The 26269-nt window shown below is 44.0% G+C and overlaps 1 protein-coding gene across 1 annotated transcript in view; it reads left to right on the top strand.

The window, feature by feature from the left end:
• Positions 1-4019: 4019 nt before the first annotated feature.
• The window catches only part of TGFA (transforming growth factor alpha), a gene marked incomplete at both ends in the record, with an annotated part of 102742 nt that continues 80492 nt past the window's right edge, over positions 4020-26269 (top strand). The window contains one exon of the mRNA XM_082672752.1: positions 4020-4059. Within this exon, the coding sequence (XP_082528878.1) occupies positions 4020-4059 (40 nt within the window). The remainder of the gene's footprint in view (positions 4060-26269) is intronic.

Below are 26269 nucleotides of genomic sequence, written 5' to 3'. Positions count from 1 at the left end.
TTTCCTACTCTTTCTTTTGGCTAGAGATAAGGAATACACTAATAGCTGAGGCTTTGCAGGGGGCTGATACTCGAACAATACCTTACTTTGGATTAGATTTCTTTTCCTAAATCCCTTAACACATTAAAACCTCACTCTGCCTGAACACAGTTCTCCAGAGTCCTTTATAAAACCTCTCTCTCGGGCTTCCCTGGTGGCGCAGTGGTTGAGAGTCTGCCTGCCGATGCAGGGGACACGGGTTCGTGCCCCGGTCCGGGAAGATCCCACATGCCACGGAGCGGCTGGGCCCGTGAGCCATGGCCGCTGAGCCTGGGCGTCCGGAGCCTGTGCTCTGCAACAGGAGAGGCCACAATAGTGAGAGGCCCGCGTACCTCAAAAAACAAACAAACAAACAACAACAAAAAAAAACTCTCTCTCTCTCTCTCTCTCTCATACACAGATGACATCTGACCTTTGACATCCTACTGAGTCAGGCACCCTTTCCTGTTTTTCCTCTGAGTCCCCCTGTCTACTGCTGCCACCGAGGAAGGTCCTGCAGCCACCAGAAGACTTCTCTGCTCACTGCCCTCCAAGGCTTGTCTGCAGGAATTGTAATTCCTTCAATGCAGTGGCCCATGGCAGTCCTTCCTCCCTAAGAATGTCTGGGCTGTTTACTCACTAATATCTGGGTTAATTGCCGATCTAAACAGCGAATTCTGCTGGCCTGAATCATTCAGGGAAGACTCTGATGCTAGTGGTCCCACAATCACTTCCACAAATGAATCAGGAAGGAGGGGGCGGCTGATGACAGTGAAGAAGGAGACTCTTTAAACATACACTCTGTAATAAGTATGTGGAAGAAAGGAAAGGGAAAACTGACAGTGGGACTTTGCTGGCCTCTGAGCAGAAGATAGAGTAGTTCTCCTGTTTGCACGGGGAGAAAAGGCTATGCTTGGCTTTACAGAAGGTATTATCCTTGAGCTCAAGGCCAGCTGAATCAAGCATGTGCAGCAGTAGCCCAGGCATATTCTTAGGAGGAAGGCCACACGCTGGTCAGTCTCCACGCACACAGAAACAGGACTTTCAGTGGCCACGCGAGACAGCTACTGTGCCTGTAGGTAAAGGAACGCAGCGGCGTTCTCTATGCAGCGTCCGGGGGCTACAGCTGGAATTTCACTCAGCTTGGGGTGCCATTATTCCATACTGCTAAAATACAAAAACATCACAGCTTCCTCTAGGAAAAATGATTTCTTCCCTCTAAATCGCATTCTGTCATTTTTTTCCTCATTCTTCTTATACCACAGGCTGAGAAACAAGTTCATAGCTCCTGACTTACCTGTGAAACTATCCCCCGTAGGAAGGTGTACACATGCACAAGCAAAGAACTGATATGGAAATGATAATAATAATAATAAAAAAGACACTGGTAGGAAATTGAGAGTGGGAAATTTATGTCCACTGAGAGAGTTTTTCTTTAAGCAATAGTTATATTTGTTGATATTAAATAATGTGCTAAGCATACAAATAAATTCTTCCATTTAGTCCTCACGTCAACCCAGTGAGTTCAGTATTATCCTTATGAAAACCATGGGAACTGAGGCAGCATGGTATAGAAGCCAATACAGAGGCTTTCGAACCGGCTCATTTTGCTTTCAAAATCGGGCTCTGCCAATTGCAGGCTTTGTTTCTCTGGTAAGTTACTAAATTCTCTAGGTCTCGATTGTTTTCATATAAAAGGAGGATGGAGTCTACCTCATAGGGTTGTTGTGAGGATTCAATCAGATATACAAGATGCCAGAGTCAGAGTGTTAACATTTTAGGATATTGGGTTTCCTCCTAGTTCTATAAATGTCCAAAAATTATTTTTCAGTTTACAAAAAAATGTAGATGTTTAGAAAAAAACTTCAACGCCTGATCGTCTCTTTGACTTGAATGATTTGGAAGGTTGATAAAACTACAGATGTGGACTGGCTATTGACAATTTGAGGGAAGAATTAATGATTTCCAAGCATCAGAATGCCCTTTGATGTGAGTACTCTTTAGCCTGCAAGATATCAAATTATATTCTGATTACAAAGATTTTACAACGCTGAAGGGGACAAGCTCGTTGTCTTGATTCTGCTGCTACTTCCCTCCACCCAAGACTTTGTGTGCAGGCAGGGGGCAGAGGAGGGGAAACTGCTGAACCTGACTCTTGCCAGTTTGGACAGTCAGCCCTCAGCCACAGTGAACTTGATGTGTGTGTCCCAGCAGGAAACAAGCTGACAGGTCAATTCTCCACTCCTAGCTGGGGGTCCTGAAGAATAGGAGAAGGGTGTGGAGAACTCCTGATTTCTTTCCTCCTATAGACAAGGCAGGCTAGTCTAGGAAGGAGACAGAAGAGCCACTGGAACAGGTCAAGACCAGTCTGAAGGATGAAGACACAGATGCTGAAGGGAGTCAGGGACCACTCACTAAAGAGAGTGTGTGTGTGCTCTGTACATGCATACGTGTGGACTTAGGAAAAGATGTACCCAAGGACTTATCATGAAACCCTCACCACCAATCATTAACGGTTGAAAGAGCAGCAAAATATCCTCTGACAAATGTATTGCAAAGAATGGTTTCTCAGAGTAAATTTACACTGTTTTCAAAATCCCTTTCTACACAGTGTTTCCTGCTCAAATGTTGAGGCCAATGGCCTGGTGCTTCCTTTTTGAAACTCAGCTCCTATGAAATAAACTTAACAAACATCAACTCTGAGAGTCTGAGCATTGCGCCAAGGAAACAGAAAGAGATTTTGCTCCCTGCCCCTTCAAGGAGAGTAGGTCTACCCTGAGCAGGTAGGCTAGAGGGACCAGGAGAAGACTTAATCCTTGAGCTCGGGGCATCTGGAGAATACACCAGTCACAGCCTCTCAAGGGCACACTGTCCCCTATGGATGGTCCCTAGGGAACCTATAATTCTTCCATTCTCTGCCCAGAATGTCTTCCCTCTGTCCCCTCTACTTCCCCAAATTCCAGCACCAGGGGCCAGCTCAAGGCTACAAATCCTTGAAAGAACCACTCAGGTAGCTCCTGCCCATACACATCCTCTCTCAGGGACATATGGCTGCATGCTACCTTGTTCTCGGCCTCAACGGCCTGTGGCGGGATGGGGTGGAGTGGTCTGGGGGGTACTGGTGGTGATAGATAACCAGGTGCCCCACAGCAAAGACCCATCTTCATTGTCAGCATCAGGCCAGATGCACGAAAGCCCGCTGATCTTAACAACGTGCCGCCTGAGAACGTGGGGTGGCTGTGCTCCCGCGGCAGGCGTCCCGAAAATCCAGCGTTCTCTCGGATGGGGGCGCAGGTGGGAAATCTGGTTGAACAAATTCTTCGCTCGATTCTGGGGAGCATTTTCCTTGGGCCAAGTCTTGACAGGGGCAGGTGAAGCTCGCAGGTCCCGTTCCGGGTCGAGTCTCAGCGCCTTGCCCGGGAGAGCCCCCGGCAGCTGCCGTTGGCGCAAGTGACAGACGCCAGGGCCGCTCCGCTCCCCTGCCTGGCTAGAAGCGGCCACTGCGCCCGGCCGCTCGGGCTCCGCACTGAGCTGCTAGTCTGAGGGTGGTGTCTGAAATCAGGCGCTTCCTGCCTTTCCCTCGGCCTGGGTGCCCGGCCCGCGCCGCGGACTCGGAGATTCCCGGGTCGCGCCGCGCCGCCCCGCCCCGCCCGGCCCGGCACGGTGCGCGCAGTCTCCCCGCCCCTGCTCCAACCCCACCCCCGCTCCACCCCCACCCCCCTGCCCCTAGAGGGGCCCCCCAACCGGGGCGCGAAGGTGGTCCGCCAGGCCCAGTAGCCGAGTGGCGGAGGTGACGGTAACCATCTTCCCGTTTCCGCCCGGCCGCCGGCGCGGCGGGGCGAGTGCCAGCAGAGGCGCGCGGTCCTCCCTCCGCCCGCCCGCGCCGGGGGCTGGCCCTGCCTAGCCGGCGCCTTTTTCCCCCGCACCGCGGCGCCGCTTCGCCACTTGGGCACCTCAGGTAGGGCAGGAGGCTGGAGTGCCTGCCGCCCGCCGCCCGTAAAATGGTTACCTCGGCTGGACAGCTCGCCCTCTTCGTGCTGGGTACGTACGCTGCCTACTGCGCGCCCGGTGGCACCTGCCCTCCGCGACACCTCGCTTTCCCCTGTCCCCTCCACTTCTCTCTCCCGGGGGTGTTCTGCGCCCGCCTAAGAGGAGAGGGCGGCGAATTCTTTTCGAGGCTTGAAGGCTGGGAGGCAAGGGGAGCTACTCGGGCTTACTAGGAATTGGCGGAGCCTATTCCAAAGAGGGGGACCGTCGAGCGCTCAGGCTTTCCCCGGTAAGTGGCCGCCGGGCGGTGCGTGAGAACACCCGCCGGGGAAGGAGGAGCGGTGGGTGAACGGGCTTGAGCTTTAATCCGCCTTCTCTGTGTGCTCGTACACTTGCCCACACCTACCTGCTTACCTGGCTGCCTCCAAGCCAGTCTTCACCGGCGTCGGTAGCGCGTAGACTCGCGGAGGGTGGCCAGCGTCCGACCCTCCGGCCGGACCTTGGCTGCTTCCCTTTCGTACCCGCCGCCTACCCGTGAGCCCCAGCGACCGGCAGATGTTCACCATCAGCAGCGGCGCCTCAGTCTTCTAACTTTGAGAGTTCTCGAGCTTTGGGGGTGGATTTTTGTGCGGATTAATTGTTGTTTTAATTAACTTCCCTTGGAGAAGTGGTTTACGTGTCAGCCGAGGGCAGGAGTGAAACCCTAGACGAAGCGCTGCTGATTTCCTTTGAGTTTATTCTTGGAAGAGAACGAGGGATGGGGGAAGGGAGGGGAAGTTAAACCCGGCAAACCCGAGTCGGGTCTGGGGAGCCGGTGAGATTTTCGACGGTGAAGGTCACTGCCCGGCCGGCTCTTGCCCCTCGCGGCGCCGGGTCTCGTGTTGAGAGAGCAGATTGACAGCCCAGGTGTCCTGGTTACTGCCGTAGCTTCCGTGAAATGAATTGTTCAGTCCCTATCTCCTGCGTTTAACCCTGTAAAGAGAGTTGCTCCCTACAAGATCATTTATTAGAGCGTGAGAAAAGCTATAGAACCCCTGCCTGCAAAATGCCCAGAGCCGCAGCCCCACCCAGTTCCGTGTACAGTTTCAGGGGGTTCACGGACCCGCCCGTAATCCTGCCCATGAAACGCTGATTAAGAACCGCAGCAGAACTGGAGGCATCATATAAGGGAAATACAGAGCAGCCGTGGAACGGGATTCCACAGCTGCTCCGAGGTGTACCCTCACCTGAAACTCCCCAACAGGTGGCATGACTCTGAGTGGCTTTTTTTTTCTTTTCCCAAGACCATTTTATATTTTTGTATTAATGGTTCTAATTTTAGATTTTTTGTTAAAGCAGTAAAACATTACCAGTACAGTAGAAGCCTCCTGTATTTGGGTCCCTATGTAATGTTTTTTGCAAATGCTAATAGTAATAATATTAATAGCTAACACTCTTTGAGCACTTACTCTGTACCAGATACTGTTCTAAGTGCTGTGCATGTATTAACTCATTTAATTTTCACACCAACCTGATGAAGAAAGTATTATCGTCCCCATTTTATGGAGGAGGAAAGTGAAGCACATGGTCCCACAGTTAGTAGGTAGTTGGGCCAGAATTACGAGAGTGTGGAAGGAATGTGGATATTAAAAGTCACCGAACTGTGGTCACTGTAGTTCCATCTCCTAGGTTTGGGACTTTTCCTCGAGTCGAGATGGGTGGAATACCCTGGAGATTGTTTTAATTGGGTTTTCTTTTGGACTCTCAGGATCTCAAGGCGGTCTTAGGTTATTCAGTGAAAATCAGAGGCAAGAAACAATGAAGGTAAGCAAATTTGAGGAAGCTTTGTAAAGTTGCCCCTGCCGCCCCCCCACCCCACCCCCCCGCCATCATACTATACTTGCCCATGAAGACTGCATTCATTCATCGTGGAATTTTTCTCTTTTGCCTGAGTTCAACTTGATCTTTGTTTCCTCCCTTAAGAAAAAGATGTATAAATTTGCAGAGGTTGATCAATATGTGAAAGCTGGCTCATACAGGTCCAAACTATGAGCAGTTGAAAAAAGTAGAGGAAAAGAAGGCAGGAGGAACTTACACCAGTGAGGATTCCTTTTTATTTATATTGCTTTAAAAAAAAAAAAGCCATTGAACTTGGCCAAAAGTAGCCAATGTCGTTCTGTACATTGACGACCGCTTCTGCCTCCCACCTCCCTTTCTGCTAGATTACTAAATACCTGTCAGTGCCATGTGCATCTTTATTCTGCACATTTTCTCCAGAGCTGCTTTCCTCGCTAATTTTTCTTAGATTAGTTAAAGGCAGTTCCAGGCAAATCAGCCAGTGTTCCATCAGTAATCAAGATCTAGAAAACCGGGATCTTTCCCCTCCTTCCCCACCTCCATGGGAACAGTCTGAGAAGGAACTGTTAGGAGTCTCAGCTGATTCTTCTGATTACTTGATTGATGTTTTGGCCAAGAGAATGTGGAGACTGTTGCTTAAGTGGCAACATTGGGAACATAATCTAGGTTCCTGTGGTGGCTGAGCTCCCATGTCAGGTTTCCGTCCTTGGCGGAGCAAACCTCACAGGGGCTTGGCTTCTCCAGTCCCAGGTCCTCCCTGTGTCAAGGGAGCAAGATGTGTAATCTTGGGCAAGTTACTTAGCTTCCTTGTGCCTTGTTTTCCTCATCTGTAAAATGGTGATATTAATAGGATCACTGAATATAGTTAATGAACCTAGAATGGTGCCTAGCACGTAGTAAGAGTTTAATCAATCATCGTCATTGTCACTTTGAACCTCATAGAATTCCAGGTATCATTGCAGGTTATGTCCATTCTGTAACTGAGAGTTTGTCTTACTTATCTCATTTTCCATCTCCCCACCCTTCCTAAGACAGAAAATACCACCTAAACTAAAAACCTACTCAGAGATTTTAGCGAATATCGTTTGGCAGATGACAACTTCAAGAAAGTTTGGGAGTTCTTTTGGACCTTGTGAATTCTTTAATTTTTGATGCAGAACATTTGTATTTCCTTCTTACTGTTCAGTGGTCAGTTGTTTATTGAAGTCAGCACTAAGTTCCAGTTTTCTTATCTATAAAGTGAGAATAATAAAACTACCCACTTCACAGGTTGTTATGAGAATAAAATGAGATGGTAAATGTGGAAGCTATTTATAAACTTTAAAAATAAATAAAAATAAATCGTAACACTACACACAAAATGACATTGATTTTATAATGGGTCTTATCATCCAGAAAAAAAGCATTATTATTTTTATGGCAGCTCCCAGAAGTAGGACTAAATGTAGGCTAAAGAAGGATGTCCTAGGACATGAAATGCCATGAAGGATGGGTAGAGAGGAAACAGGTCAGCTTCCCTGTGGATTCGGGGCTGAGGGACCAGCAGGGGGCATGAAGTAAGACGGCTCTCTTCTCCATTACTTGGTAATGTTGTCTTTCAGAGTGAACAGTGGAGGTTTGCCCAGGACACATGTTTTCATTATTGGGCAGCTGAAATTAGGGAAAGTTCACTTTGAACAAGGGCTGTAAAGGTGTATATGGAAGGCTTAGAGCCTGAGTTTCCTGTATTTACTTTTCCAAAATCTGATTTCCTAGGATAAAGTGATCTTTCTGTAAATACTCAGTGTCCCCTGCAAAGGAGACCTTTCTTATAGGAGTAAATGATGCTTCATGTTCCTGTGGTAACATACGAAAAATAGATGGTTTTTCCATTAGACCTATCTCTAAAGGCCTTTTGAAAGTATGTTTTGAACAAGGCCCTGCTCTTTGGGCTGCCCACTAAAAGGGACAGGGGATGGGAAGTGGAGGTTGGGTCAAACAAAATGGAACTGGCCTGGCACACTGAATTGGGCATCTTGTGCCTGGTTTCACACTCACAACCTCTGTAGTGTGTTCCACAGCAGTATCCTCAAATTACAACCACTTGGAGAGCTTGGTAAACCAGATGGCTGGGCAGGAGGTGGGAGCGTTTGCCTGTGTAAAGAGTTCCCCAGTGTGGCTTGTGCTGCTGGTGGGGAGGAGAGTAAAGGGACACTCTGAGACCCATCGCTCTACAGTTGGTGCTGTTAGGGAAGCTTCCAGCTTAATGAGTTGCATTTTGTCTAACGAGTTGCATTTGGCGTTTGATGTTTTAAATGCTGCCGTGGGTTTCTGAGCATTATTAAAGGCACTTCTACGGCCTGTCTTGTTTACCAGAGCAGAGTTAGAAGTCGTGCTGAGAACTCTTACCTGTTCTAAATGTTCTTGTACTCTACCTATGGAAAATGTAATAATCCCATGTTATTAAACTCCAGCTGACCAAAGCTAATCATGTCACGCTTTCTTTTGTGTGGATCACCAAAAATTGACTGTTGTGTTGCTGTCATTTCAAATATTTTTCATCCCCTCATTTTAAAGTATGAACTTAATTCAATGCTCAAGCTAGTATGTGTTAGATGGCATCTAGATAGAGGATTGGGGCACTTTTATGGTGACTTTTGTTTTGGTTTTTTTTTTTTTCCTGTGAAATGTCAAGTATAAAAATCTTTTGTAGAATCAGGAAAGCCAGAAATCTAGGCTACCAGAACCATCTCTTAGGAGCTCTTCATTTTAAGCCCAAGGCACATTCCCTTTAGACCCTCTCTAAAAATTTGGGTAAATTCTTTTGAGGCATAGGAATTAGTTGTATTAAATATGACTTGAATAGTTGTTACTTGGGCTTAGAAAAAGTAGGAAGTTTATTGAAATGGAGTTTTATGTATTTTCTAGTATTTTTCTTTCTCTTTTAAGTCAGAGGAAACAAAATTTTCTTTCACTTCCCTAGTCTAGTGTATTATATGCCCAGTAGTTTTGTCCTTAATATTCTGCTGTCCTCTTACCTTGAAAAGCTTTTAGTTTTCCCCACCTTAGAGTTTATACTTCTCTAGTACTTGCAGATGGTTAGGGGTTCCTCTAGGAGAGATTTGACGAATAACTCCCTTCTATAACAAGCTTGTATAACTTTGTATAACTCCAGCCTGCTGTTGCCTTTCCTCTTTTGGTTTTAATTTTTGAATGTGTTAACTTTTCTGGCTGGGAACCTCAACAGCGTGTCCTGACCCCTCCAAGTCCTGCCTTCAGCTAACATTGGCTGGTACTTGCCCCCTCTTCCCTTCTAGTTTGAGGGCTTCTTGAGGGCAGAGCCCCTTGGTCTTCATCTTTGCCTTTGGCACCCTGAGCACAGGCCGACCTTCAGGGGAGACCAGTGAGCACTTGATGACTCCTTGGGGTGCCCCATACTGAATACTCCAAGTGTGGACTCAGTTGGCAAACACTTGGCTGGGTAGGTAACATTTATCCTGAAAAACTCTTCATTATGATAATCAAGAGTGGTTGCATATAAATTCTTCTATACAACTAGTTTTCAGAGAGTGTTTTATTGTTTTTTTAAAATAGATTATGATTTGTTTTGATTGCAAAAACATATTTTTTTCTCTAGAACATAGAAAATTCAGGAAAGCATAAGAGAAAAGTTATTTTAGTGGCCTGTAATTCCACCATCCAAAGATAACTATGATTAACATTCCATTGCACAGCCTGATGGATTAATGTATAGGTCAATAGATATTCTTTAAAAACTTGTATGAATTCCAAGAGGCTCACACTGTTTAACTTATTTTTGTAACTTAACCATCTTTCATGATAAACATTTTTATATCATTTAACATTCATCCATAACATCATTCTTAGTGGCTGGGAAATAATCCCTTGATTATGTTTACTATAATTTTGAAGCCCTTTGGACATACAGATTTTTCTTATTTCTCACTGTTATGAATAATCCACACAGTGTTGTTGGGAATATAAATGGATACAGCTTCTCTTGGAAGTCAACGTGACAATAGCTATCAATTTTACGTGGGTATAATTTGGGTCATCAGTTTCACTTTCTGATATATATGCTACAAAAATACTTGTCTAAAAGTGTGAAGAAAAATGAAAAGGGTGATGATTGTTGACTTGTTTATAATAGTAAACACGTTGCCAGTAAAAAAGTTGCCAGTACCACACTGTTATAGTTTATTTTTTATTTATTTATTTTTTTTTGCGGTATGCGGGCCTCTCACTGTTGTGGCCTCTCCCTTTGCGGAGCACAGGCTCCGGACGCGCAGGCTCAGCGGCCATGGCTCACGGGCCCAGCCGCTCCACGGCACGTGGGATCTTCCCGGACCGGGGCACGAACCCGTGTCCCCTGCATCGGCAGGCGGACTCTCAACCACTGCGCCACCAGAGAAGCCCTGATTAGTCTTTTATAGTAAGCATATATTAAATTTATAATGCATAAATGACACAACAGACATTCTTGTATATAAATGTTTGGCTCATCTTTGATTATTTAGGATAAGTTTCTAGAAATTGGCTTTTTCTCCCACCAGCAGTATATGAATGCTTACTTTCTAGATTCTTCTATAACCAAAAGTTAGTTTTAACATTTACCAAGTTGATTGGAGAAAAAAAATCTTAGCCCAATTTCATATTTAATATTTGTTAGGGTAAGTTTGTGCGTCATTTATCATCTTGTTATTTGCATCTTAACCTTTCAAAATTTCTTCTTACTGATGGATCATCCTTTTCTTAGAACTTTATAACACACTTTATGTAAAAAGGTTGTTAAATACTTGGCAAGTGTTCATTTATTGTTTGTCTTTTACTGTTTTTTTTATGATATTTTTGACATGCCTAAGGTTTTTGTTTTTATGTAAGAGAAACTGTAAATCTTTCCCCTTAAGCTTTCTACCTTTGCTTGTATAATTAGGAAAACCTTCCCTGTCCTAAGTTGAGGCAAACATTTACTTATTTTTTTCTTCTAATTCTTTAGTGGTCTCATTATATTGAACGAATCTACCTGTAATTTATTCTAATGTATGGTGTGAGGTATCAATACAACTCATGTTTCATTTTTTTTTAAAACAGCCCACCAGTTAATATTGTCAATTGTCATTTGTGGAATAATCTATCCTTCCTACTGTGGTTTGAAATTCCATTTTTTTATCGTATGCTAAATTCTTCTAAACTTGAATCTGTTTGTGGGATTTCAGTTTGGTTCTTTTATTTTGTATTTTTGCCCTTGTTGTGAACTTGTTCATTCAGGTAGTCTACAAATATTTATTGAGCACCTATTCCGTGCTGCAACTGCTTCTAGGTGCTAGGGAATCAGCCAAGACTGATCCCTGTTCTCATGGATCTTGTATTCTAGTGGGTGAGACCTTTTCCGCTGCTTTGTATTCTAATTGGTTATTGATATCTAAAAGCTTTTTTTAAAAATTATTTATTTATTTGTTTTTAACATCTTTATTGGAGTATAATTGCTTTACAACGGTGTGTTAGTTTCTGCTTTATAACAAAGTGAATCAGCTATACATATACGTATATCCCCATATCTCTTCCCTCTTGCGTCTCCCACCCTCCCTATCCCACCCCTCTAGGTGGTCGCAAAGCACCAAGCGGATCTTCCTGTGCTATGCAGCTGCTTCCCACTAGCTATCGATTTTACATTTAGTAGTGTATATATGTCCATGCCACTCTCTCACTTTGTCCCAGCTTACCCTCCCCCCTCCCCATGTCCTCAAGTCCATTCTCTAGTAGGTCTGCGTCTTTATTCCCATTCTGCCCCTAGGTTCTTCATAACCTTTTTTTTTTTTTTTAGATTCCGTATATATGTGTTAGCATACACTATTTTTCTCTTTCTGACTTACTTCACTCTGTATGACAGACTCTAGGTCCATCTACCTCACTACAAATAACTCAATTTCGTTTCTTTTTATGGCTGAGTAATATTCCATTGTATATATGTGCCACATCTTCTTCATCCATTCATCTGTCAATGGACACTTAGGTTGCTTCCATGTCCTCGCTATTGTAAATAGAGCTGCAGTGAACGTTGTGATACATGACTCTTTTTGAATTATGGTTTTCTCAGGGTATATGCCCAGCAGTGGGATTGCTGGGTCGTATGGTAGTTCTATTTTTAGTTTTTTAAGGAACCTCCATACTGTTCTCCATAGTGGTGTCAGTTTACATTCCCACCAACAGTGCAGGAGGGTTCCCTTTTCTCCACACCCTCTCCAGCATTTATTGTTTGTAGATTTTTTTTTTTTTTTTTTTTGGTACGCGGGCCTCTCACCATTGTGGCCTCTCGCGCTGCGGAGCACAGGCTCCGGACGTGCAGGCTCAGCGGCCATGGCTCACGGGCCCAGCCGCTCCGCGGCATGCGGGATCCTCCCGGACCGGGGCACGAACCCGCGTCCCCTGCATCGGCAGGGGGACTCTCAACCACTGCGCCACGAGGGAAGCCCCTGTTTGTAGATTTTTTGATGATGGCCATTCTAACTCGTGTGAGGTGATACCTCATTGTAGTTTTGATTTGCATTTCTCTATCTAAAAGCTTTTTAAGAATATTTACAGTTGACCCCTGAACAACACAAGGATTAGGGGGCCAACCCTCCAAAAATACACCTTTAATTTATGGTCGGCCCTCACATCACCGGTTTCTCCATTTCCAAGGTTCCCCATGGGCAGACTCAATTACCTGGATCGTGTAGTAGTGTAGTATTTACTATCAAAACAAAACCTCACATATAAATGGACCCACACAGTTCAAACCTCTGTTGTTCAAGGATCAACTGTATTTTGTGATGGGTTTTGTTAATTTTAATAGTCTTTCAGTGGATTCAGGTTTCTTATGTAGATGATCATGTAATTTTGAATAGTGATAAGTTTGCCTCTTTCCTTTTATATTTTCATCTCATTACTTTTTCTTATCATGCTGACTAGAACTTTAAGGACAACATTTTTTTAAAGGCAGTAGATATCCTTGTATTTTTCTTGATGTACTGCTAATGTTTGTAACATTTAACTAAGTCACACAAGAGGCTGACTTTTCAGTTATTTATATATAATATACATATATATGTGACTGTATATTTGTATATTTATATATATGCATATAAACTTTATCATGTTAGTAAAATATATTTCTCTTCATAACTTACTAAAAGATTTGGTATTTTGCTTTGTTTTTTGAAGCAGGGGAGATAATGTGTTGTTGTTTTTCCAAATGTTTTGAGGATATTTATTGACTCAGTTAAATTAAAGCCATTCTTGGGGCTTCCCTGGTGGCGCAGTGGTTGAGAGTCCGCCTGCCGATGCAGGGGACACGGGTGCGTGCCCCAGTCCGGGAAGATCCCGCATGCCGTGGGGTGGCTGGGCCCGTGAGCCATGGCCGCTGAGCCTGTGTGTCCGGAGTCTGTTGCTCCCCAATGGGAGAGACCACAGCAGTGAGAGGCCCACGTACCACAAAAAAAAAAAAATTAAAGCCATTCTTAAATTCCTGGACTGAACCTTCTTGGTTGTGTGGTATTATCCTCTGTATCTACTGCTAGATTTGATCTGTTCTGAAGTATTTGGGGCCTTTTTTTCTTTTTCTGGTTTTGATATCAGTGTTCTGTCAGCTTTCTAAAATAAATATTAAAATGTTCCATCTGGTTTACCCTCTGGAGTAGCTGAAATACCATGGAAATCAAATGGTTCTGTGTAAGCTTGAAAGAAATTGCTTATGAAACTTCTGAGCTTGGTCCCTTTTTAGTGATCAGTTCAAGTTTTCTACTTCTTGAGGTGTTTTTGGTAATTATTTATTTTCCTCACAGTCTATTCAATTCAGATTTCTAAAGCTTTAGCACAGATTTATAAATGATCTCCTTTTAATTAAAAATTTTTCTTTTGTACCTGCAACCTCAGTTAATATGACTTTACCAAATAAGAAACAAAGCAAACACTTAGCCCCCCCCCAAATAAAATATATTTTTAATTTGTTTTTCTTGATAATGATATTTTGAAGAAAAACCTCTTTTTAATCATCAACCAAATTCAAGTCAAAGCTTTATATTTGATGGTCTGTTTGCATAAATGCATGTGCCAGAGTTGTTGTAATAATGCCATTTCTGATTTGGATGACGCATGGCACTGTGATTTCTAGCAGAGGCTGCTAAGTAGCTTCCTGATGGTTTCTTAAGCTTTCAAAAGTTTAAAAACCTCCAGATACACTATCGTGTCCATTAGATGTTACTGTAGTGTTTGGAGCAAATGGGACATTTCTGTTGTTTGTTCCTTTGCTTTTTGTTTATTTTTTTCACTTGTTTTTAAGATCAGTACTTCTAGGTAAAAAAATGTTGGGTTCTGACAAAGAGACCATGTCTTCCTCTTGGATTTTAGGCCTCTAATCTGAGTTTGAATGAGGTTAGTAAACAATTCTCCTGGGTGCTTAGAGAATAGATATACCTTGATGGCTCTTCCGTCCTCTCTTTCCAGGGCTGAGGCACTCTCTGGGTAACTACTATACTTCCAAGAGGTACGGGAGATTAACTGGCTAAGTGGTACACGTAAAGTGGTGACAGAAAAGCAGCCAAAGCTGATAAACGAGCGGTTTGCAATTACACACTCTGCTCCCCTCCCTCTGCCAGGCCTTGGCAGCAGGGAAAACACAAACTTAGGAGACTTTTCTTGGTTGAAAGAAAGCACGTAAGACTTGTAACTTTCACCGTGGCGGTGGCTTTGAGGAATTGGCATGTGAGCTGCCGAGGGACATAACCTGGTCACTTTATTTGTCACTGAGCTCAGCTGGAAACTCTGGGCTTGGGCACTTCTCACCTTGGACTCGTTTCTGGGTTACCACTTTGGCATTGAAGGAGCACATCAACAGGCGGGTTTGCATGCCGTACACACTCTCTGCTAGCACATTTGAACAATGACAGATGTTTTTGCACATAGCAGACCTTGGGTGTTATAATTAGAGTTTCAGGGGATGAATCATAGGTCCCTGAGCTAGAATGAAAGCAAGCCCGGGGCCTGAGCATTTTTTTAGGGAGGTGAGGTAAACTCATAGATCACATTGATGGGGAATCCTTCTGGATCTGGACTCTCCCTAAACCTCATCAAAGACTCCCAAGGCCCCCCCGACCCCCCCCCACACACAAAAAAACCAAACAAACACATCTTTTGTACTGGCCCCAGTGCGGGCCACTTAGTGTTACCAGAACACACACCCTGTGGTCGCCACCTCCCATGTGGGCCACTCGGTACCCTCCTTTTCTGCCAGCCTCGCTAAATCCTAATCATTGTTTTTCCACAGCGAAATAGAAATCAGAATCTACAAACAAAAGTATCTAGAAAACACCCGCACATTCAGCTCATCAGAGACATCTGCTTAATGAGGTTGAACTGTCAGGGATCTCACCAGATCCGTTTCTGTGTGTGGTTACAGATATATTTGTATATTCACTCTTCTTCCTTCAGAAATGGCATTTGGTATTTTAAAATCTGCTTTTCACTTACAGTGTATGGAGAAAATATTTCTGTGGCAAAGATACAAATGTATCTATCAATCTATTCTTAATGACTAACGCATTCCGTTACACAGCTCTGTCATTATTCATTTATCCACCCCTTATTGATAGAGATGTAGGTTGTTTCAAACTTTTAAATATTCAAACCTGAAATGAAAATGTTTACAGCTAAACGTTACCAGCATCTTTGAATTATCTTCTATGGTCAAATCCCCAGAAATGGATTACTAGGTCAAAAGGTACACACTCTTTCACCCCTCAGTGTGTTTTGACTATCTGCCTTCCAGAAAAGGTAGACAAATTTATACTTCTGTCCTATGTGTGACTGCCTGTTTATCAGCAGCAAACTTACCTAGGATGAATATTATCATTTTCTAGACTTTGCTGATGACGTTGGCCAAATTGTATCTCCTTGTTTTAATTTGTGTTTCTTTGGCTAACACCAAAGTTTGCTACAATTGAATGCTTTTTCATGTTTGTGTATTTGAATTTCTTTTCTTGGGACTTACCCATTTCTGTCCTCAGGTCACGTTTTGGGTGGGTGAATTATCTTCTCATTGATTTGTAAACAGTTTTATAAAAGATATATTAAATATTTTCTTTATTTTGTCATTTAATTTTACGTGTATGTGTATGTTTGGGTTTACAGAAGTATGGTTTTGTTTTTAACTTTTAAGGACTTAAAATCTGTTCATTATTTCTTTGTGCTTTCTACTTTTGTTTTGTGGTAGGAAGGGATTTGCTATGACTCTCTGATCTCTCATTTCCCCTTGTATTTTTATGTTGTTACTTTTTTGGACTTAAATTTCACTTTTTGGTGTAAGATGTGAGACAAAACTCTAACTTGACTTTTTGTCGAAATGATCCGGTTCCTCAAACACCATTTGTTGGATTTATTCTCTACTTACTGATTTCAAATCCCACTTTTGTCACTTGAGACTTTCTTAGACGTACTCGAGTCTTTTTGGAGTTTCTGTTCTGTTCCATTAATCTGAGGCTCACCCTTTAATGAACCATTCTTTGGGGCTGGTAATGTGTTATTGCCCCAGGAAGCTGGGGCAGAAAAATCTTGAGAAGTAGGCAGGCATTGGGGGGGCGTTGAGTCTCACTGTCCTGAAAGGCATGGTGAACCTGCCTCTGCCCTCCTATCTTTTCTGGAACTTTGTGCTTTGCAGGAGTTGGGGGACATGAGGCAGGCCTGCAGTCCTCACTCCATGTGACATTCTGGTTAACTGACACTGTATATTTTCATGTCGCCTTCTCAAATGGGAGGACGGTGGAGCCTGCCATGGCATACCTGGAGCCATAGACCAAACCTGGCACATGTCCCAGGATATAGTAAAGGAAATAATTAATCAGAAAGGAACTTCACTGGAAAGTCATAACATTGTTTTATATACTAAAACAAACTCAGATATATTAGCAAATAGAATGCAAGATTGAAATGTCATAATTAATTTTTCGGATACAAGACTCAAATAAATTATGATTTTTTTTTTCACTTCGATTGTTTCAGGCTGTGCCCCCAGACTCTAGAGGAGCGGGTATGAGTTCCTTCTCTTTGCCATTTTGGGGGTTTTAATGGAAAAGTTTGAGAAGTACTGTCCCACGTGGATGACTAATTTTCAGATACTTAGAGCAGAATAGTAACTAAAATGAATATCTTCATCATTCTTCTGCTTCCTTTGGATATAATTTGCCTTTTTCTAAGTTTTCCTAAGGCAAAAACTTAATTATTGATTTTAGATTTTTCTTCTTTTCCAATCTATTCATTCAGTGCTATAAATTTCCCTCTAGACACTGCTTTCACTTCATTCCACAAATTCTGATGAGTTGTGTTTCCATTTTTATTTACTTCAAAATACTTTTTGACTTCTCTTGAGATTTCTTCTTTGACCCATGTGTTATTTAGATTAATCTTCAGTATGTGGGGATTTTCTGGCTATATTTCTGTTATCAATTTCTAGTTTAACTCCTTTATTGTCTGAGAGCAGACATTGTATGATTTCTCTTCTTTTAAATGTGTCAAGATGTGTTTTATAGCCCAGAATGTGGTCTGTCTCAGTGGATGTTCATGTGAACTTGAGAAGAATGCATATTCTGCTGTCGTTGGGTGAAGGGGTCTATAGATATCCATTATATCCAGTTGGTTGATGGTGTTGTTGAGTTCAACTGTGTTCTTGTTTTCTGCCTGCTGGATTTGTCCATTTCTGAAAGAGGGGTGTTGAAATCTTCAGCTGTAATTGGGGTTTCATCTGTCTCTCCTTGTAGTTCTATTCATTTTTGCCTCATGTATTGTGATGTTTTATTGTTAGGTGCATACAGGTTAAAAATTGTTATGTAATTTCATCATTCTTTAATGATTCTTTAATGATTCAGGGTCTCCCAGTGCCTGAAGATCATCACTCGTAAATCCTTCATCCACATGTGGTACCTGTAGTTAATGCAAAACTTCCGTTACTACCTGCGAACGAGGAGAGCTTTCTTCCTTAGTTAAGCAGAACTCTATTTTAACTTTCCTTGTGGAGAGAGAAAAATATATAAAAGGCATTACTCCAGGGTCCTGGACTAGTGCTCTGTTAGGATCAAGGTGGTGGGACCTTCACTGACTGAAGCCATCCTTTCAAATCAGTTCTTATTTTGAACCCTCTGTAGGTTGTAGAAGGTTTTGGTGAATGGATTACGCCCCAGTGAATCGCTTGAGAGTTAGAGATTTACACTTAGAAAAACATCCACTCACTATGTAATATTGATTTACTTTCTTGTGAAGTGCCCTTTTCCCCTGCTGTGGAACAGAGGGAAAAATAAAAAGTCCTTTCAACTAAATTGGATTTTTTTGGATTTCAGATAAAAGGCAGGACATTTTTCTCTTAACAGTAATAACAGAAGCATTTGGAGTATCTCAGCTGTCATCCCATGTAGAACAGATCCAAGTGATGAAACAGTGGTTGTGATTTTTGTGAACTGGGCCTAACCCTTTATTCTTAATTCACCCAAGCTAGCTACTTTATTCACTTCTAGAGCCCAAGGGATGAATAACAAAACTAAAATCTGTCAGCTCAAAGCGAGGGATGCTGTTTGTTTGTTTGTTTAGGTTATTTTATACATGGATTGTTCACTTCAGCAAACACTTAACTGTGTATCAGACCGTCTGCTGGGTTTGATGATATTAAAGCAAAGAGGGCCATGACCTAGCCCTTGCCCCCAGCCCCTGAACTCTTTGTAGATTGTAGCAGAAGAAAACACACAGTTTTTCGCAGTATGACATGAGGTACACATTGAATACCTTGGGCTCAAGAGGAGGGTCCTTGAGGGAATTCCCTGGTGGTCCAGTGTTTGGGACTCTGCACTCTCACTGCTGAGGACCCGGGCTCAATCCCTGGCTGGGGAACTAAAATCCCACAAGCTTTGTGGCGCGGCCAAAATGAAAAAAGAAAAGATGAGCGTTCTTGGTATGACGGGGCAAGGCACTCTTTGAGGAGGTAATGGCCAGTACTTAGAACAGTGCCTGGCACATGGTAATTTCTTTAAGTGCCTTACATATCGCACACATTCCTTTAACCCATCTAGCAATCCTGTGACATACGGTGATGAGCCGCATTTTATAGGTGAGGAAACTGACGCACAAAAATGTCAAGTAGCTTGCCGAAGTTCCTACAGCCAGCAAGTGGCAGAACAAGGATTTGAACCCAGGACCCTTTCCTGCTGTCCTAGCCTTGCCACTGTTCTGCTTCTCCAGGTCATCCATGGAAGGCTGTGGATACTGAAGTTCCTGGCATCAGTCATGTGTGAGAGTGCCGTTTTGGAGTAGACATTAAGTGTAATCAGGCTTTCAGACTGCTGCTCCCCTAAATAATATTTACCATATTGAGAGTAATTGCCATGAAGGTAATTGTCATGCTGGCTAAAAAGAAATATTACTACTTCACAATGCCATGAAATGTAAAGAAACAAGAGTGGTAGAGGTTTTATCCCCCCTTCTTCAATCAAAAGTTCAGATGTTCAGAAGACAGATAATCACATGAGGTGTGTGTGACTTAAAATATATTTTGTTGTGACCAGGGAGCCTCTAATAATAAATTTGAGACTTGATAGAATCTCGGGTCAGAACAGAAAGAGCATTTACTGTTTCACTTGTGTGTAGGAACTTCATTCATTCAAGAGGCAGCATTTTTGATGGCCTTTGTACCTCTGAATAGACAGTTGAGTATCGGATGCCCAGGTGTCAGGACAGTGCCGCAGCGTGGACAGTCGACAAAGGTTGATTCAAGGTGATTTTTTTCCCCTGTAGGTAAAGGTAATGGGGTCAGATGCACTGGCAATCAGTGTGTTACTCACACACAAAGCAGCCAGTGGGACAGACCTCTCTTGCAGTGTGAGTGAGCTTCTGAAAAAAAATGTGGGATTTAAAAAAATCTGTATCTTGTTTAAAGGACCTTATTTGATCATCCTTTTCTAGAACAATCTCTCCTTAATTGGCTTGTAAATCTAAAGCATTCACACCTCTGGTTTGCCTGAAGTAGGTTGCCTCTACTGTGGCGACTCCCCTCGAGAAAAGGTTAACTAGTTGGGAATTGTGGTAAAGCCCATCCAGTTGGCCATGGGGGAGAGGAAGTTGATGTTTTAAGGGAGCCAAGAACCTAAACTCTCCCCCGAGAGTTACCCACACAGATAGTAGCTGCTTATGAAACTCCTGATATTCTCAGAGCAGAGGGCCTGCTTGCATTTTCCGCGGTCTTCTCCACACTGGGCTGCAGGCTTCCTTGATCTTTGTTTGCATCTTCTAATGTCTTAGTGACCCGCTCTCTAACGTTTCTTCCTCTGATTGATGCTCTTTAGTTGTGACACTCAACAGGAGAGAAAAAAAGAAAGGTTTAACATTTTGGAACAGAGTAATCCTCTGGGGACACAATGTCTTCGTCTTTTCAGCTTGTGCCTCAGAACCCAAGGAACCCAAATTGCACAGGGCTGGTGTGTGATAATGAGGAAAAGACTAGGGAAATAAGCCTAGCTGTTTTCCAGCAGGAAGAAAATAAACGTGCTTCAGCATTCACTCATGTGTTTTACCTACTAATCAGGGAACAATGCCTTCCGGCCATTTTCTGTGCTCCTGTGGGAAGAACCATGTGAAGCAGGGAGAGGGTTCTGCTCCAGTGGGTGACTGTTCACGGGCCAGGGATGGAGAGGCAGCCCCCACTGCTGAGAGCCTCACAAGCCCGCCCTGCGGATGGAGAGCTTATCTGAGCTCTCAGCCTTGCAAAGTGAACCACAGGGCTATGGGGGGGGGTATGTTTTTTATCCTAAAGAAATAGGATATGATATGCACCTTCCCTTAAAAATACTTCCTTAAACAAGGCAGGTACCAGCCTGCAAGGTGAGACCCCCTTCTAGGTGTGTGGTCTTCATCCCTGAGCGTGCTGTGACCCCAGAAGCCGGTCCTGGCCCAGCCAAGAATGTTCTCTGGGGACTGTGATGTCGTCTGATTCTACTGTAAGCAGAGCCAAAGTGGGCACGTGGCCTCACTGTTTGGCCTTGAAGATAAAGTCATCACCTTTTGTGAATGAGCATGTTTAGGTTCCCAGTAAGTTAATTAGAAAGCATTAAAGAAATCTGCATCCTTCTAACTACCTATCTCTGTGCTGCTCTGGGTCGTTTCCACTTTAGCCTCTTTTATCATCGGTTCAGTCATTGTTTTCACCTGGGCTGTTTATCACCTGAGATATTTTCAGAGGCTACACAGGCAGAACTTTTCTGAAAATCTAGGGCCTTGATGTATATAAAAACCTTTTGCTTTGAGGAGGTGGACAAATTGGTGTGAAGAGTTATTGGTATTCTCTGGTACTGCCTCCCTTATCCTGGCGGAGAAAAGAAGAATCCACTTTCATTTGTAGCCGTACCAACAGATGGCATCTTGCTCCATTGACAATAATTGTGTGCAAGGGTGTGGGAATGTGTGCACGTGTTTCATCTAGAGGTTTCGTTTCCTACTTCATGGGCTTTTTGTTTCAGATTTCCTCTTGCCCCCATCCTCAGCTTCTGCAGTGCTTCACACAATACCTAACATTTAATGATTGATCCTTATGTTTTTATTGATGACAAATAATTTACCCACAGAGTCTCTCTTCACTTCTCTTTTCTTTCCTTCCTCTCCCCACCTCTAACTTTCAAAACATCACTAACATAGCAGCAGGTATTTTTTGAGCAGAAGTGGGAAATAGTTCCATTTTCTAGGCCAACTTTGATCCCTTGGAAATGGCTGTTTCTAAGGATTTGGAGGCTGCATCTGAGTTCAGTGGGAGATAATGCTGTGATCAATTAGTAATGTCTGTTGTGGACCCAGTGTGGAGGTGGTGTCACATATACTTGCATTCCTGCTTGAGATGGTGGGCCATTTTTCTTAAGAATGAGAAAAAGTCATATGTTTCTCCAAGGAATTATTTGAAGTTGTTCCCACTGGTGTTGCTTACATTTCCTGCCTTTTAAAAAATACAGTACTCTAAATTTTAAAATGTGTTCCATAAACCTAATACCGTAACCATGTATAAGTGCCACTGAGTTCTGCTAGGCAGGGTTAGCATCCAGCAAGGCAGAGAGCCTGTGAGGGTATGGACTGGTACATCCTGTCGCCGTTCAGGACACGGGGGTGTTTGCCTACCTTCAAAGTAAGAAGCAGAAAACCACAGGTAACGCTGGATGACAAAGCTCTGTGTTGATGTTCATGTCTGCCGATCTTGGGCCCTCATTGGGTTATTAGCAGGAGTGTTCTGACTTGCCTGCTAGTCAGAAGGGAACACTGATATCTCACTTTCTTACAGGGAGGGACTCCTTTCCCTAGAGGATATGTAGCGTGTCGTGGCACTCCCGCCCCAGCAGTCATCAACATCCTTACACCCGCATCAGTGGGGGTGACCATCCCTGTTTAATCGTCCCGCACAGGCACTGTGAGGGGATAAGAAAGAAAGTAGAGAGAAGGGCTGTGTCCACATGGGGCATAGAGGTTGCGGCAGAGGCAGGACTTGTAGGGCAGAGAAACCCGGAGCAGAGAATGGTGTCTGGGTCTGTACGTTTGCAGCTGCTTGTGCTCTGGTCACAGGTTGGCTCGGAGCCTGTGCGCTTTGCTCCTCGTGGGCCCTTCACTTCTGAGTCTGGGTTGCTTCAGCACCCCAGGGGTGGTAGCAGAGGGGTGTATGGTGAGCAGGGTTAGATACTGTGTGAGCCTCCAGAAAGCCTTGGGCACAGCCATTGTTGTCTGGACCCTAACGTATCCTGGATGTTGAATGTGAGTCTCACAGGTAAGCCTGGGCTGCCCTTGGACTGAGATTCCTAGCACCTGTCTGGGGATGAGCAGGGCCAGAGCCTTCATTCCAACTTGTAGCATCCTGGAGGATCTTGGGGGTAGTGGACAGACCCTGGCTGGGCCCTGTTAATGAACACTCTTTAGAGAACTGTGAGAACATCAGGACCAAGAAGAGATTGACTTCTGTGGCTTTGGTGCTTGTTGGCACTTGCGAATGGGTTTCTTCAGACCTGTGTCCCTGTTGACTCATTTGCTTGCTATTTTAATTTTTTGAGGGAGAGGGGGTCCTCCATCTGAGGTGGTCAGGAAAGGTTTCTGAAGACATTGATGTTTGAGCTGGTCTTGAAGGCAAGGAAATAGTAGAGGTAGAGATGGGGTGAGGAGAGGAGGTCCCACGCTCAGCCCTCCCGAGTTCCCGCGTCCTGCTGGCTCTGATTCTGTTCTATACCCGACCACTCCTCATGTCCTCCCAGATGCCCCTCTCATCTTCCGCCTGGACTGCCGTAGCCTCATCCGTTCCTCTGGTTTCCAGTCTTGCCTCTATAAGGCCCTCTTCTGTTCTCATCCATCTAATCGGATGCTGTGGCTTGTCTTCTCAAAACCTTCCAGTGGCTGCCCAGCTTGGAAAAGTTCGGAGTCCTACTGCTCCCTGTGACAGACACCTGCCTGGCATCCTTCCACCCTCATTTCCCACCACTGTCCTCCAGCTGCACCAGCCTTCCTGCTCTTTCTTGAACATGCTAAGTTCATTCCCACCTCAGGACCTTTGCACCTGCTGTTCCTTCAGTTTTGACTGCTCTTCTTCCACATTTTTGCAGGACTGCTTCCCTCATTTTATTCAGGTCTTTGTTAAATGTCACCTGTTCAGAAAGGACATCTGTGATGACTTTATCTATCTATGCACACACCCATGATGAAGAAAATGCTCCAGTGTCTGCATTATTTCTTGGAGAACTGTCATCACAGAAAAGTTTTAATGGTGTCTTCTTATTCCAGAAGGAAAGAACCTATATTCCACAAAGTCTGTATAAAAGGCTCCTGCTCAAATAGGAGTTTAAGTGTCACCTTCTTTAGTTCACACTTCCTAGACATCTCTGTGGAACTGTCTCCCAGGTTTGGCTTTAAAAGGAACTGAATTCATTCAGGAGGTATTTGTTCAGAGCTGTCGATGCGTCAGGCGCTGTTCCCTAGAGGGTGTCCCCCACTTGGTGCCAAGGAGACAGAAAATAAACAAATAAACCTACAATAAAATGTCAGGTTTTGACAGTGCTGGGGATGGGGATGAGCCACTAGCTTCATTACCTTGCAAATCGGTCTTCACAGAAGGATACTTTCGGGCAGTTGAAAGCCATCTAGTTCTCTCTCTTCTTTTTTTTAATATTCTTTTTTTAAAAAACTGTTGATTTTATTGATAAAGGTAATTGATAAAGAATGCAAGTCAAAGGTACACATCTGAAAATATCAACTTTAAATCTGATTTACTCAGTATTAATTTTAGGTGATAGATTAAGTAAAATTAATGATACAAGCCAAATGATGCCTGCATCACGTTCAATGTGCGTAATGCTCTTGACAGCATCAAAGGCATTAAATGTTTGAGGAAAACCAGCGATTACGTTTATCAAACATCTGTCACTGATGCTAAACAAATTGCAGAATCTCGTGATTTTGACACCAATTTCTGTTCCTTTCCTACCTGAAGTGTAAGAAAGGACAGGAAGAGGAGGGTGGAAGAGTTCTCTGTAACGGTAGCTGCATTTTGTTATGCCAAAGGCTGTGCTTGTTACCCGCATAGGAGCCCCCCTCTTAGATATAGCAGGAGGGTCCAGAAGCAGGATGAAACCATCCTTCTAGCAACTCTTGAATTCTGCTCCCTCGGTCTCAGAGGTGACAGCTGGCTGGCTACAGATTGAAAATTGTATTGATCACTTGTCCTCAGCTGAGGGAACATCTAGGATACATCATCTGTTTTACGTCAGAAACCACAGAAGCAAGGCCAGTTGCCTGAAACCAGGGCACTGGATTTCCTTGGCTGTTGCAAAAGCTGCTCAGATTCCCGGTGGTGCCTGTCAGCCTCTCTACAGGAAGACTTCTCTGGGAGACCCCTCACCCATTGTTCCTCCCTTTCCTCCCCTCCAGGCTCCCGCCTGCCTTATCGGGGCCCATGTCCAGAGGGTTCTCCTCAGCTTCCTCGCATTCTGACACACTCCCAGTTTGAGAGTGAGGCTCAGGGTCCATGGTGGCTCAGTCCAGTCAGATCAGCCACTGATCAAACTTCTCCCTGGCAGCCACCATCAGTATACAGTTGTCTGTACTAGACTGTAGTTTTTTGTTTGTTTTTATTGGGCTATAATTGCTTTACAATGTTGTGTTAGTTTCTGCTGTACAAAAGAGTGAATCAGCTATACGTATACATATATCTCCCCCCTCTTGGACCTCCCTGGCACCCCTTACTCCCATCCCACCCATCTAGATCACCACAGAACACCGAGCTGAGCTCCCCGCGCTATACAGCAAGCTCCCACCAGCTACACATGGCAGTGCACATACGTCAATCTCAATCTCCCAGTTCATCCCCCCACCCCCGCGTCCACACGTCCGTTCTCTACGTCTGCGTCTTTATTCCTGCCCTGCACATAGGTTCATCTGTACCATTTTTCTAGATTCCACATATATGCGTTAATATACGGTATTTGTTTTTCTCATTCTGATTTACTTCACTCTGTATGACAGACTCTGGGTCCATCCACGTCTCTACAAATGACCCAATTTCGTTCCTTTTTTATGGCTGAGTAATATTCCATTGTATATAGGTACCACATCTTCTTTATCCATTTGTCTGTCAATGGACATTTAGGTTGCTTCCATAACAGTGCCTCCTCTGGCCACGAGGGTCCAGGTGGGCTGAGCACTGCCCCCCTCTAGACTGTAGGGTTTTTTTGTTTTCTTTTTTTGTGGTACACGGGCCTCTCACTGTTGTGACCTATCCCGTTGCAGAGCACAGGCTCTGGACGCGCAGGCTCAGTGGCCATGGCTCACGGGCCCGGCTGCTCCGTGGCATGTGGGATCTTCCCGGACCGGGTCATGAACCCGTGTCCCCTGCATCGGCAGGTGGACTCTCAACCACTGCGCCACCAGGGAAGCCCTAGACTGTAGTTTTTTTAGAGCAGTTTCAGGCTTATAGAAAAATTGAGCAGAAAGTACAGAGAGTTCCCATATGCTTCCCCTGTTATTAACATCTTGCTTTAGTGTGGTACATTCACTATAATTGATGAGCCAATATTGGTACATTATTATTAATGAAAGTTAATGATTTTTAACTAAGGTTAAATGTAAACAAAAGTCCCTAGTTTACATTAGGGCTTATTCTTTGTGCATTCCATGAATTTTGACAAACGTGTGATGACATGTGTCCACCATTGTAGTATCACACAGAATAGTTTCACTGCCCTAAAAATGCTCTTTGCTTCCCCTGTTCATCCCTCTCTCCATGGTCCCAACCCCCTGGCAACCAGTGATCTTTTCACTGTCTCCATAGTTTAGCCTTTTCCAGAATGTCATATAGTCGGAATCACACAGTCACAGTACATAGCCTTTTCCAATTGGCTTCTTT

This window comes from Grampus griseus (genome assembly GCF_964374135.1).
Source record: "Grampus griseus genome assembly, chromosome: 15".
NCBI lineage: Eukaryota > Metazoa > Chordata > Mammalia > Artiodactyla > Delphinidae > Grampus > Grampus griseus.
Note: the sequence above shows the minus strand (reverse complement) of the source record. Positions and strands in the feature narration are given on the sequence as shown.